Consider the following 14766-nt stretch of genomic DNA (forward strand, 5'->3'; position numbering starts at 1 on the left):
GGAGTTGAAATGGTTCGCGACTGGGAGGTGCAGTTGTTTGGTGCGAACCGAGCGTAGATATTCCACAAAGTGGTCCCCAAGCCTCCACTTGGTTTCTCCGATGTAGAGGAGGCCACAGCGGGTACAGTATACCACATTAGGAGATGTGCAGGTGAACATCTGTTTGATGTGCAAGATCTTAGGGCCTGGGATGTGGGTGAGGGGGGAGGTGTAGGGGCAGGTGTAGCACTTCCTGCGGTTGCAGGAAAAAGTGCCGGGGCTGGTGGGGAGTGTGGAGCAGACAAGGGAGTCACGGAAGGAGTGGCCCCTCCGGAACAGATAAGGGTGGGGAGGGAAAAATGTCTTTGGTAGTGGGGTCGGAACGCAGATGCCGGAAGTGTCGGAGGATGATGCGTTGGATCCGGAGGTTGGTGGGTGGTACGTGAGAACAAGGGGGATTCTGTTTTCATTGTTATTGCGGGTAGAGGATGTGAGGGATGAGTTGCGGGAAATGCGAGAGACACGGTTGAGGGCGTTTTCGACCACTGTGGAGGGGAAGTTGCAGTCCTTGAGAAACGAGGACATCTGGGATGTCTGGGAGTGGAATGCCTCATCTCGGGAGCAGATGCAGCCGAGGCGAAGGAATTGGGAATAGGGAATGGCCTTTTTGCAGGAAGGTGGGTGAGAGGAGGTGTACTCGAGGTAGCTGTGGGAGTCGGTGGGCTTGAAATAGATATCGGTTTACAGGTGGTTGCCAGAGATGGAAATAGAGAGGTCCAGGAAGGAGAGAGAGGTATCGGAGATGGTCCAGTTGAACTTAAGGTTGGGGTGGAAGGTGTTAGTGAAGTAGATGAACTGTTCGAGCTCCTCGTGGGAGCACAAGGGGGCGCTGATACAGTCATCGATGTGACGGAGGAAGAGGGGGATAAGGCCAGTGTAGCTTTGGAAGCGGGATTGTTCCACGTATCCTACAAAGAGGCAGGCATAGCTTGGGCCCATGCGGGTACCCATGGCCACCCCTTTTGTCTGTAGGAAGCGGGAGGAATGGAAGGAGAAGTTGTAAAGGGTGAGGACGAGTTCAGCTAAGCGGATAAGGGTGTCAGTGGAGGCGGACTGGTCGGGCCTGCGGGACAGGAAGAAGCAGAGGGCCTTTAGGCCGTCTGCATGGGGAATGTAAGTATATAGGGACTGGACTTCCATGATAAAGATGAGGTGTTGGGGACCAGGGAATCGGAAGTTTTGGAGGAGGTGGAGGGCATGGGTGGTGTCATGGACGTAGGTGGGGATTTCCTGGACCAAGGGGGAGAAAATGGAGTTGAGATGAGTTCGGTGGGGCAGGAGCAGGTGGAGACAATGGGTCGACCAGGGCAGTCAGGTTTGTGGATTTTGGGAAGGAGATAGAAACGGGCGGTGCGGGGTTGGGGAATGATGAGGTTGGAGGTTATGGGTGGGAGGTCACCTGAGGTGATGAGGTTGTGGATGGTTTGGGAGATGATGTTTTGGTGGTCGGGGGTGGGGTCATGATCAAGGAGGCGGTAGGAGGAGGTGTTGGAGAGTTGGCGCCTAGCCTCGGCGATGTAGAGGTCAGTGCGCCATACTACAAGAAGGGTCTAGACCCGAAATGTCAGCTTTCCTGCTCCTCTGATGCTGCTTCGCCTGCTGTGTTCATCCAGCTCTACACCTTGTTGTCTCAGATTCTCCAGCATCGGCAGTTCCTGCTATCTCTGTAACAATTGAAATAGTTACTCCTTATTCGTAAATTTGAACACCATTTAATCTCTTCTTAATTTAATGAGCCCCGTTTCTGTAAACATAACCAAATTCATAAACTCATAAGAAATAGGAGCAGGAGTAGACCATTCATTTAGCTTATCAAACTTTAGTAAGATCATAGCTAATCTGGTTGTCGTAACTCCACTTTCCTGTCTGCCCCCAATAATCCTTGACTCTCTCTCCAATCAAAGTACTGTCTAACCTATCCTTGAATATTTTCAGCAAATCAGTCTCCACTTCTTGGAAGAGATTTCTGAAGACTGATGATGCTCTGATAGAAGAAGTTCCTCGTTATTTTTGTCTTAAATGGAGAGCACTTATTTTGACCAGAATCCCCTATTTCTAGATTCTCCCATGTGGGGAAACATCCTAAATAAGAACTGTGGATGCTGGTGAATCAGGAACAAAAACAAAGTTGCTGAAAAAGCTGAGCAGATCTGGCAGCATCTGTGAAGGAAAAAACAGAGTTAACATTTCTGAGGAAGGGTCACCAGATCCAAAATGTTAAGTCTGTTTTTTTCCCTCACAGACGCAGTCAGACCTGCTGAGCTTTTCCAGCAACTTTGTTTTTGTTGTTGTGGGGAAACATCCTCTTGGCATCCATCCCATTAAGCATCCTCAAAAATCTTGTGTTTCAAAAAGATCACCTTTCATCCTTCGAAATGCTGATACCTTTGGGCACAATCAATTCCCCTTGCAATAAAAACCAAACATGCTTTTTGCCTTCCTAATTACTTGCTGTGATTCTAACTTGTTGTGATTCATGTGCAAGTGCACTCTGATCCCTCTTTATGCAGTTTCTCTCCATTTAAATAAACTGCTATTTCTTTCCTGCCAAAGTAGACAACATCATATTTTTCGATATGATATTCCATCCGCCCTCTCACTTGCTATCCTACTCATCTTTGTATCTTTGCCCATTCTGGCAAATCTCTTTTTCAGTCTCTCAAAGCCCTGGCAAACTTTCCTAAAGTTTGGTGTCCTGAGTTAAACAGACTACTCCAGTTGCAGTATGTAATAAATGATTTATGAGGGCTAAGTGTAACAGTTACTTTTGTGCTCATCTTCCATTGATAAAACCAAGAATTTCTTAAGCTTTTAACAGCCTGCTGAAATTCGTCTGTCACCGTCAAAGATTATTCCTACATTCTCAAGCTTCTGCTCCTTTAAAAATTGTACCAATTAGTTTATATTGCATCTGTTTAGTCTCCTGAACATAATGGGTGGATTTGAATTATTGCACTTTTGCTATTGTTCATTGGATAACCTGAAGGTTAGCCTCTCAATTTATGTTCAAGATTATTTGTTTATTATATAATTACGTGGCATATGTTTACCATTTTAATAAGTGAGCAATTATTTTTAAACTATTATGCAATGCGTCCTGTTAATGTCAAACTTCATTCTGTACCTCGTACTTTTGTATGAGACAGAACAGATTCTTCTGACTCATTATGCTGATGGCTCACTCAAACTCATACAAGACGGACCAAGTTACTCTGACTATAAAAACAATGTAGAAATTTATAGAACAAAGAAAATTACAGCACAGGAACAGGCCCTTTGGCCCTCCAAGCCTGCGCGATCCAGATCCTCTATCTAAACCTATCGTCTATTTTCCAAGGATCTGTATCCCTCTGCTCCCTGCCCATTCATGTATCTGTCTAGATACATCTTAAATGATGCTATTGTGCCCGCCTCTACCACCTCCTCTGGCAACGCGTTCCAGGCACCCACCACCCTCTGTGTAAAGAACTTTCCACGCATATCTCCCTTAAACTTTTCCCCTCTCACCTTGAAAACGGGACCCCTAGTAATTGAGTCCCCCACTCTGGAAAAATGCTTCTTGCTATCCACCCTGTCTATACCTCTCATGATTTTGTAGACCTCAATCAGGTCCCCCCTCAACCTCTGTCTTTCTAATGTAAATAATCCTAATCTACTCAACCTGCCTTCATAGATAGCAACCTCCTTACCGGGCAACATCCTAGTGAACCTCCTCTGCACCCTCTCCAAAGCATCCATATCCTTTTGGTAATGTGGTGACCAGAACTGTATGCAGTATTCCAAATGTGGTCGAACCAAAGTCCTATACAACTGTAACATGACCTGCCAACTCTTGCACTCAGCACCCTGAACAATGAATGAAAGCATGCCGTATGCCGCCTTGACCACTCTATCAACCTGCGTTGCCACCTTCAGGGTACAATGGACCTGAACACCCAGATCTCTCTGTGCATCAATTTTCCCCAGGGCTTTTCCATTTACCATATAGTTCGCTCTTGAATTGGATCTTCCAAAATGCATCACGTCGCATTTGCCTGGATTGAACTCTATCTGCCGTTTCTCCGCCCAACTCTCCAGTCTATCTATACTCTGCTGCATTCTACGACAGCCCCCTTCACTATCTGCTACTCCACCAATCTTAGCGTCATCTGCAAACTTGCTAATCAGACCATCTATACCTTCCTTCAGATCATTTATGTATATTACAAACAACAGTGGTCCCAACACGGATCCCTGTGGAACACCACTGGTCACAGTTCTCCATTTTGAGAAACTCCTACCCACTACAACTCTCTGTCTTCTGTTGCCCAGCCAGTTCTCTATCCATCTAGCTAGTACACCCTGGACCCCATGCAACTCCACTTTCTCCATCAGCCTACCATGGGGAACCTTATCAAATGCCTTACTGAAGTCCATGTATATGACATCTACAGCACTTCCCTCATCTATCAACTTTGTCATTTCCTCAAAGAATTCTATCAAGTTGGTAAGACATGACCTTCCCTGCACAAAACCATGCTGCCTATCACTAATAAGCCCATTTTCTTCCAAATGTAAGTAGATCCTATCCCTCAGTATCTTCTCCAGCAGCTTCCCCACCATTGATGTCAGGCTTACCGGTCTATAATTACCTGGATTATCTTTGCTACCCTTCTTATACAAGGGGACAACATTAACAATTCTCCAGTCCTCCGGGACCTCACCTGTGCTCGAGGATGCTGCAAAGATATCTGTTAAGGCCCCAGCTATTTCCTCTCTCGCTTCCCTCAGTAACCTGGGATAGGTCCCACCCAGACCTGGGGACTTGTCCACCCTAATGCCTTTTAGAATACCCAACACTTCCCCCCCCTCCTTATGCCGACTTGACCTAGACTAATCAAACATCTATCCTTAACCTCAACATCCTTCATGTCCCCTTCCTCGGTGAATACCGACGCAAAGTACTCATTAAGAATCTCACTCATTTTCGCTGACTCCTTGCATAACTTCCCTCCTTTGTCCTTGAGTGGGCCAACCCTTTCTCTAGTTACCCTCTTGCTCCTTATGTATGAATAAAAAGGCTTTGGGATTTTCCTTAGCCCTGTTTGCTAAAGATATTTCATGACCCCTTTTTAGCCCTCTTAATTCCTCGTTTCAGATTGGTCCTACTTTCCCAATATTCTTCCAAAGCTTCGTCTGTTTTCAGTTGCCTAGACCTTATGTATGCTTCCTTTTTCCTCTGCTAGTCTCACAATTTCACCTGTCGTCCATGGTTCCCTAATCTTGCCCTTTCTATCCCTCATTTTCACAGGGACATGTCTGTCCTGCACTCTAAGCAATCTATCTTTAAAAGCCTCCCACATATCAAATGTGGATTTACCCTCAAACAGCTGCTCCCAATCCACATTCCCCAGCTTCTGCCGAATTTTGCTATAGTTGGCCTTCCCCCAATTTAGCACTCTTCCTTTAGGACCACTCTCATCTTTGTCCATGAGTATTCTAAAACTTACGGAATTGTGATCACTATTCCCAAAGTAATCCCCTACTGAAACTTCAGCCGCCTGGCTGGGCTCATTCCCCAACACCAGGTCCAGCGTGGCCCCTTCCCAAGTTGGACTATTTACATTCTGCTCTATAAAACCCTCCTGGATGCTCCTTACAAATTCTGCTCCATCTAAACCCCTAACACTAAGTGAATCCCGGTCAATGTTGGGAAAATTAAAATCTCCCATCACCACCACCCTGTTGCTCCTACATCTTTTCATAATATATACATGACTGGGAAAAATGTTTTCAGTTCATGTTACTGTTAACACTATCTAATGTTATTTCTTGATTAATCTAATATATAATTTTGGTGATGAAGTTGAGCAGTTTTTATTAGAAAAATCAGTAGATCTGCTTCTCTTCCAGGAAACTGCACCAATGTGGTTACTATTGAATGAAGCAGGTTTGTACTGGCGAGCCATTGGGAATACAACTTCTGCTCTTGACTGTTTAAGACAAGCATTGAATCTGGTTCCAGAAGATTACATGGACATTCCACTTGTCAACCTGGCTAATCTGCTAATTCACATTGAGCTACATCAGGACGCTGCTGCTCTTTTGCAAAAAGCACTGGCTATTAACAGCACAGAGGTAATTTTACCAGACAAATAAAAAAACTGACACTGCGTCAATTCAGAACGAAAAAAGATTAAATGTATTTTATTTATATAAAGGATCTGGTTGAACTTGGAAAAGTGATCAAAGAATGATTAGTCTATTCAAAATTAACCTTAAGTCGTATGATCTAATTTGCATTTATGATACTTTGTAATTCCTTTGAGCATTGCATTTGAACTAACTTAAACTGTGCTAGTATTAATGGGTTGGTGGTCTTTGCTTCAACCTTGTCAAATGTGAGGTAGGAATTTTCCCACCTAACAGGAACTGAGTTTCAGTGCATGTGGAGTAGTTGTATCTACTGAATTTGACAATAGATTGAGGTCCCAATGTCATCTAGCATTCCCTGGCTTGGGTTCTCTTTCAGCTTCCCTGCAAATCTCTTCCAAGTCCAGCAAAGAATCCCTTTTCATAGGGGTCATTTGACCCGTCAAATCTGCACTGATGGTCTGAAGAGTAGCCCACCCAAACCCAGTCCTCTACACTACCTCTGTAACCTTACATTTACAATGGCCAATCCACCTAACCTACGCATCTTTGGACTGTGGGAGGAAACCAGACCACGCAGTGGAAACCCACACAGACGCAGAGAATGTGAAAACTCCACACAGCCACCCAAGGCTAGAATTGAACTTTGTGCTGTGAGGCAGCAGTGCTACTGAGCCGCTGTCTTTCACAGTTTGAAATGCCGTTTAAAAGTCTAAGTCACTTTTTTTTTTTTAAACCCTGGATTCTTTTGGTGCATGCGATCCATGCTATCGATGCACCTTTCCAAGTTCAACAAAGATGCACAGCAGAAATTGAGTGAAACTGACCTAATAACAACAGTATGAAGTCAACGGTCCTATGGTCAGCTAGCACTGACAGCAGTGGTTCTGTCAGTTGTAAGAACTACACATATTTGAATTGGAAACATCAACTAAGAAAATGGAAGTTTGGGTACTACTGGGTTACAGAAAATGAACTAGTTGCTTTTTGTGATAACTCAGAAAAAATGGAACAGTGTGGTGTTCGGTTATTAGTTACACAAGATTTTGTAACTTTTACTAGTGGAAATGGGGAGTTTTGTACTGCAGTTTGCCTGCACTTTCCACATCCTAGAAAAGTATATTTTTTAAATGCCGTCTCAACACCAGCACCCCCAAAAATTGCACTTTTAAACTGGAACTGTGGCAAAGATTAGTTGACTCAGCACAGACTGAAAATGAGAACTTAGGCCTGGACTATATCATGACCAAGTAGTTATGAGACACAATTTTCAAACACTTTCTGGAATTAATGAAAGTCTGTAGGCACAAATTCCATCCGAGAAAAAAAAAATTTTTTTTTAAAAATTAGAATTTTTTTTTAATTGATGGCACTTTAACTATTGTCATTTCTTTGTCTCCTTGGTTCTAAACAAAGATCCATCAATGCAGTGTCACAACTATGAAGCACTTGAAAATAGAGGTAGACAAATTGAAAGCATTAGGCTTAATAGTGTTATTCCACTTTGTGCTTATCACATAGCCGCATAATAGCTCATATCTCAATTTATCTCTATATCAGTCATAAAAGTACTCAAATCTATACTGGTATTTCCACTTGAGGTGAAGATATGTTTAAAATTTTCCATTTGCACATTTTGAATACTTCAGATGTAAACTTAACAGCGGCAAAAGCTAATAAATGTCCGAACTGTTGAGTGTGGCAGTTTGCTTTATTTCTAAGCGCAATAGCTGACAAAATTTGCATCATTTTAGTTTGTCTGAGCACTGAATTAACCCATAATGTGTTGCTTCTTCCAGCCTCTAACGCTTCTAAGCTTAGGGAACGCTTATCTGGCTCTGAGGAACATTAGTGCTGCTCTTCAAGCCTTTAGAACAGCACTGGACAGAACAACTGGATGCCCTGAATGTGACAGCAACCTTAAGTTAATTCGCTGCCTACAGTTCTATCCTTTCTTATACAACCTTACATCTTCCAAGTGTACAGGTAAGAACAGAATAGATCCTGAAGGAGGCAGAAAGGAAGCTCCATAATTCAGCCATCTTTTAAGTGAATGTTCATTAAAGAATTAGTTCTAGAAGCATGTATTTGTGTTCGTTAGGGTGCAAACAAAATCTCTGCCAAGTACACAAGAACACAAGAACTAGGAGCAGGAGTAGGCCGTCTGGCCCTTCGAGCCTGCTCCGCCATTCAATAAGATCATGGCTGATCCTTTCGTGGACTCAGATCCACTTACCCGCGTTCTCACCGTATCCCTTAATTCCTTTATTGTTCAAAAAATGTCTACCTTTTTTTTAAAAGCGTTTACTGAAGTAGCGTCAACTACTTCACTGGGCAGGGAATTCCATAGATTAACAACCCCCTCTGGGTGAAGAAATTCCTTCTCAGTTCAGTCCTAAATCTGCTCCCTCTAATCTTGAGGCTATGCCCTCTTGTCCTAGCTTCACCTGCCAGTGGAAACATCCTCTCTACTTCTATCTTATCTATTCCCTTCGTAATTTTATGTTTCTATAAGATCCCCCCTCAATGTTCTGAATTCCAATGAATATAATCCCAATCTACTCAGTCTCTCCTCATAAGCCAACCCCCTCAACTCCGGAATCAACCTAGTGAACCTCCTTTGCACCCCGTCCAGTGCCAGTACATCCTTTCTCAAGTAAGGAGACCAAAACTGCACACAGTACTCTAGGTGTGGCCTCACCAGCACCTTGTACAGCTGCAACATAACCTCTCTGCTTTTTATTTCAATCCCTTTAGCAATGAAGGACAAAATTCCATTTGCCTTCCTAATTACTTGTTGTACCTGCAGACCTACCTTCTGTAATTCATGCACAAGGACACCCAGGTCCCTCTGCATAGCCGCATGCTGCAACTTTTTACCATTCAAGTAATAATCCATTTTACTATTACTCCTACCAAAATGTATGACTTCACATTTATTTACATTGCATTCCATCTGCCAGACCTTTGCCCACTCAGTCAATGTATCTATGTTCCTCTGCAAAGTTTCACAGTCCTCTGCACACTTTGCTTTGCCACTCATCTTAGTGTCATCTGCAAACTTTGACACCCTACACGTGGTCCCCAGCTCCAAGTCATCTATATAAATTGTAAATAATTGCGGTCCCAACACCGATCCCTGAGGCACACCACTAGTCACTGACTGCCAGCTAGAATAGCACTCATTTATCCCCACTCTTTGCTTCCTGTTAGTCAACCAATCCTCTATCCATGCTAATAAGTAAGATGTGCATTGTTTCATTTAGCTTCACCTACATGGACATGAGACATTTTGCAAGTATATAATGTTGCCTGAAGTCTTAATTATTATGAGTTATATCTCATTTCAAACTGTAGATTCATAATCATTTGTAACATAGAAGGTTACCATTTGGCCCATCAACAAATGTCTGACTTCACCAATCCCATTTTCCAGCTTTTGGCCTATAACCCTGAAGGTTATGGCAACACAACACAATATTCTGGACTCCCACCACCCTCTGGGTGAAAACTTCCCTCACTTCTCCTGTTAGCCTTCTATCTCTTACCTTGAATCCGTGTCTCCTTGTAATTGACCCCTCTACTAATGGAAAAGGTGCCTTTGTATCTCTCCTTTCTATCCCCTTGTAATCTTATGCACCTCTATCAGGTACCCTTTCAATCTTAAATGTTCCAAAGAAAACAAACCCAGGCTGTGTGATCTTTCCTCATCATGGATCCTCCAGCCCAGTAACATTCTGGTAGATCTCCCCTGCACCCTTTCTAGTGCAGTTATATCCTACCCGTAATGTGGTGATCAGAACTTCATGCAGTATTCCAATTATGGTTCAATCAGCATCTTCTTGCTCTTGTATTCTATGTTTTAGCTAATAAAGGTAAGAATCCAATCTGTAGAATTCTCTGCCACAAACGAAATTTGAGGCTGGGTCACTGTTATATTTGACGTTATGATAGACGGATTTTTAATCAGTAAGGGAATCCAGGATTATGGGGAAAAGGCAGGAAAATAGAATTGAGGATTGTCAGATCAGCCATGATCTCATTGAATGTCACAGCAGGCTCAATGGGCTGACTGGCCGACATCTGCTCTATATCTTATGGTCATATGCCTTCTTAACCACCATATCTACCAACCCTGCTACCTTCAATGATCTGTGAGTATGCACACCAATGTTTCTCTGATATTCGGCACTTTCTAGGGTCCTGCCATTATAGTGTAATCCCTTGCATTTGTTAGTCTAATCCCATGTGCATTGCCGCACACTTTTCAAGGTTGAATTCCATACATGCACTAAGGGAAAATGATATCTTAAATAAAGGTACTGGAAGATTGTTGAGTATAATGTGAGCCATATCTTTAAATATGACAATGTTTCTTTGCATTAAATTTAAATGTTTGTTTTTCATGGATGTATTGTTGGGAAAATTCCAAAGATGCTGGGAGAAAATATATAGCATTTACATATTTTGATGTTTTCATTTTATATTTTTGATGCAGTAGTATGACTAAACTATATGGGTGAGGCCATATGGGTACAGCTCAGGAATATGATAGGAATGCAGTCACTTTATTGGGGTTGTACTGTGGGCTTCCCAACAGGCAGTACGAGATAGAGGAACAGATATGTGGACAGATTGTGGAAAATGTAAAAAATAGAGTTGTTGTGGTGAGTGATTTTAAACTTCCTCTATATTGACTGGAACTCCCTCAGTACCAGGGGCATAGGTGGGAGGGAGGGAGCGAACATGGTGACGGTTGATTTGAGGTGCATCTGGGAAGGTTTCTTGAAGCAATATGTAAATAGGCCCGACTTGGGAAGGAACTGGACCTGGTATTGGAGAATGAGCCCGGCCAGGTGATTTAAGTTTCAATACTTTGTATTGGTGCATTTCAGGAACAGTGACCATAATTCTAAAGTTTTAAGTTACTTATTCATAAGGATAAGAGTGGGGTAAGGCAGTCTACGAAAATATTAGGCAGAAACTGAGGAATGTGGATTGAGAGCTGCAGCTTGAGAATAAATCCACATCTGCCATGTGGGAATCTTTTAAAGGCCATCTCGTTAGTGCTCAGGACCTGCATGTTTCTGTGAAAATGAAAGATAAGAATGGCAAGATTTGGGAACTTCAAATGACAAGATATTGTAAGCTTAGTCAAAAAGAAAAATGAGGCATCTGTGAAGTTTAGGAAACCGAAGACAGACAGACACAGACAGCCCTTGAAGAATATAAAGAAAGCAGGAAAGAATTTAAATATGAAGTTAGGAGGGCTGAAAGGGACCATGAAATGCCCTTGGCAAACAGGATTAAGGAAAATCCCAAGGCATTTTATACATACATAAGGAACAAGAGGGTAGCTAGGGAAAGGATAGGTCCAACCAAGGACATTTTATACATATATAAGGAGCAAGAGGGTAGCTAGGGAAAGGATAGGTCCACCCAAGGACAAAGGAGGGAATTTATGTCTGGAGCCAGGGGAAGTGGTTGGGGTCCTTAAGAAATACTTTGTATTGGTGCTCATAAAGGAGAAGGACATGGTGAATGGTAAGTCTAGAGAGGAGAATGTTGATTTACTAGGGCATGTCGATATAACAAAGTTGTTGGGTGTTCTGAAAAGCATTAAGACAGACAAGTCCCCAGGATCTGATTGGATCTATCCCAGAATACTGAGGGAGGAAATTGTTGGGAAGTTGCTCACAACTTGTACAAAACCTTTGTATCTTTATTCACAGGAGAGGTTCCAGAGGTCTGGAGAATAGCCAATGTTGTTCCTTTGTTTAAGAAGGGTCATAGAGATAATCCAGAAATTACAGGCCAGTGAGCATTATGTCAGTGGTAGGGAAATTATTGGAGAAGATTCTTATCAATAGGATTTACTCACATTTAGAAAAATATGGTCTTATTAGCAAAAGGCAGCATGGCTTTGTGCAGCAGAGGTTGTATCTCACAAACTTGATTGAGTGTTATGAGGAAGTGATAAAGATGATTGGTAAGGGCAGGGCAGTGGATGTTGTTTACATCGACTTTAGCAAGGTCTTAGACAAGGTCCCTCATGGCACACTGATACAGAAGGTGAAATCACATGGTATCGGCAGTGAGCCGGTAAGATCGATACAGAACTGGCTTGTGCATAGCAGACAGAGTAGTGGTGGAAGGGTGTTTTTCTGACTGGAGATCTGTGACCAGTGGTCGTCTGATTAGTAAGTTTGTGAACAACAAAGATTTGGGGAGCTGTGGATAGTGAGGAGGATTGCCAGAGGATGCAGCAGGAGATAGACACCTTGGGTGGAGCAATGGCAGATGGAATTTAATTCAGACAAATGCAATGTTATGCATTTTGAAAGGTCTAATGCAGGAGGGAAGTGTACAGTAAATGGCAGAACCCTTAGAAGCATTTACATGCAGAGGGTTCAAGGTGTATAGGTCCACAATTCCCTGAAAGTGGCAACACAAATGGATAAGGTGGTCAGGGTATGTGGAATGCATGTCTTCATTGGTCAGGACATAAAGTATAAAAACTGGCAAGTCATGTTGCAGCTGTACAGAATTTTAATTAGGCTACACTTGGAATATTATGCATCATTCTGGTCTCCACACTACCAGAAGGATGTGAAGGATGGAGAGGGTGCAGGAAAGGTTTACCAGGATGTTGACTATTTTGGAGGGTATTATCTATGAGGAGAGTTTGGACAAACTTGTTTTCACTTGAGGGCCAGAGGGTGAGGGACAACCTGATTTGAAATTTACAAATTGAGAGGCGTGGATAGACTGGATAGTCGGAGTCTTTTTCCAAGGGTAGATAGGTCAATTACTAGGGGACATAGGTTTAAGGTAAAAGGGGGTAAGTTTGAAGGAGACGTGAGAGGCAAGAGTCTGGAATGTGCTGCCAGAGGACGTGGTAGAAGCAGGTGCAACAGCAGTGTTTAACAGGCGTGTCATATACATGAATAGGCAGGGAATAGAGAGGTATGGACTGCATAGGGTAGAAGGTTTTCAGTTTAGACAGGCCTCATGTCCGCGCAGGCTTGGTGGTCCAAAGGGCCTGGTTCCTGGGCTGTACTGTTCTTTGTTCTTTTGCTCTAGAACCAGGAGTCATACATGAAAATAAGAGGGGTGTCGTTTAGGACGACTTGAGATGAAAGGTTTTTACTCAGACCGTTGTGAATCTTTGCAATTGTCCACAGCGGACTGTGGAAGCTCAAAGTTTGAGTATGTTCAACATGAGGAGTGATAGAATTCTGATTACCAATTGCATAACGGGTTATGGGGATTGTGTGTGTGAAAGGCAATAAAGTATTCGATCAGCCATGATTGCATTAAATGATAGGGCAGGCTCAATAGACTGAATGGTCTACTCCTGTTCCTATACTTTGAGGTGCAATGCTTTTAATTTGAATGATCATTGTTTTGGTCTGATCCCTGCATATGCCACCACTGATCAAATCCAGTCCCAGAATGAAACATAAACCATATATTTTATTTAGTTAGTTAACATGGCATTCAGTTACTAAGACATATTTACTCAAGACTGCAGATTTTCTTTAACAATAGAACAGAAATTCATTACACAAAAGGATTTGTTTTTTTAAAACAAGCTATCTAAATATTTAAATCTAGGAGACACTTTTTGAAAGATCTCAAAGCACACAACAGAACAAACTTTTAGCATGTTTCCTGACACTATCCTTTAACAGAATCTCAGATAAAATCAGAAGAAATAGGGACAGGAGCAGGCTCAAGCCAGATTCGACTTTCCTCACAACCACTTTCCTGTCCTTTCCCTGTAACCCTTGATTCTCCCACTGATGAAGAATCTTATCTCAGCCTTCAATATACACAAGGACTCTGCTCCCACAGCTGTCTGTGGCAAGGTGTTTCAAAAACACTTGCCCTCTGAGAGAAGAAATTCCTCCTCATTTCAGTCTTAAATGGTGCCCCTTTATCCTGAGACTATGTCGTTTAGTCCTAGACTCTCCTATGAGGGGTTAACAGCTTATCAGCATTTAACCTGTCAAGGCCCTTAAGAATCCTACATGTTTCAATGGGATAACTCCTCATTTTTAAAAATTCTGATGAGTCCAGACCCAACCTGTTAAACCTTTTCTCATAAGACAATCCCCACATTCTCGTGAACCTTTTCTTAACTGCCTGCAATGAAATGATATCTTTCCTTAAATAAGAGAACCAAAACTTCTCACAGTACTCTAGATGTGGTCTCACCGTAACTTTGTACAGCTGCAGTAAGACACTCCAACTCTTACATTCCCACTGTCTTCAAATAAGGGCTAACGTTCTATTAGGCTTCCTGATTACCTGCTATCCCTGTGTGCTACTTTTCTGTGTTTCATGTGCAAGAATCACATTTCTATAGACAGTTGCTCTCAATTTAAATAATATTGTGCTTTTATTCTCTCTTCCAAAATGAACAACTTCACATTGTTCCACAGGGATGGGATATAGGATATATGTCTAGATAGAGATAGGGGTATAATTTCTCTGGACTCGAGGGCCCTCTGACAGATCATGTCAGAAAACATGTTGGTTACAGAAGATTCAGAGATAGTAGGAACTGCCGATGCTGGAGAATCTGAGATA

The 14766-nt window shown here is 42.6% G+C and overlaps 1 protein-coding gene across 1 annotated transcript in view; it reads left to right on the forward strand.

Annotated features, from left to right (window-relative positions):
* Positions 1–14766, forward strand: part of LOC109921353 (tetratricopeptide repeat protein 17-like) — a gene marked incomplete at its 5' end in the record, with an annotated part of 50681 nt that overhangs the window by 24532 nt on the left and 11383 nt on the right. Inside the window, 2 exons of the mRNA XM_048607360.1 lie at positions 5932–6156; positions 7971–8184. Coding sequence (XP_048463317.1) covers positions 5932–6156; positions 7971–8184 — 439 coding nt within the window. The remainder of the gene's footprint in view (positions 1–5931; positions 6157–7970; positions 8185–14766) is intronic.

Source organism: Rhincodon typus, chromosome 17, assembly GCF_021869965.1.
Source record: "Rhincodon typus isolate 14 chromosome 17, sRhiTyp1.1, whole genome shotgun sequence".
NCBI classification, from domain to species: Eukaryota; Metazoa; Chordata; class Chondrichthyes; order Orectolobiformes; family Rhincodontidae; genus Rhincodon; species Rhincodon typus.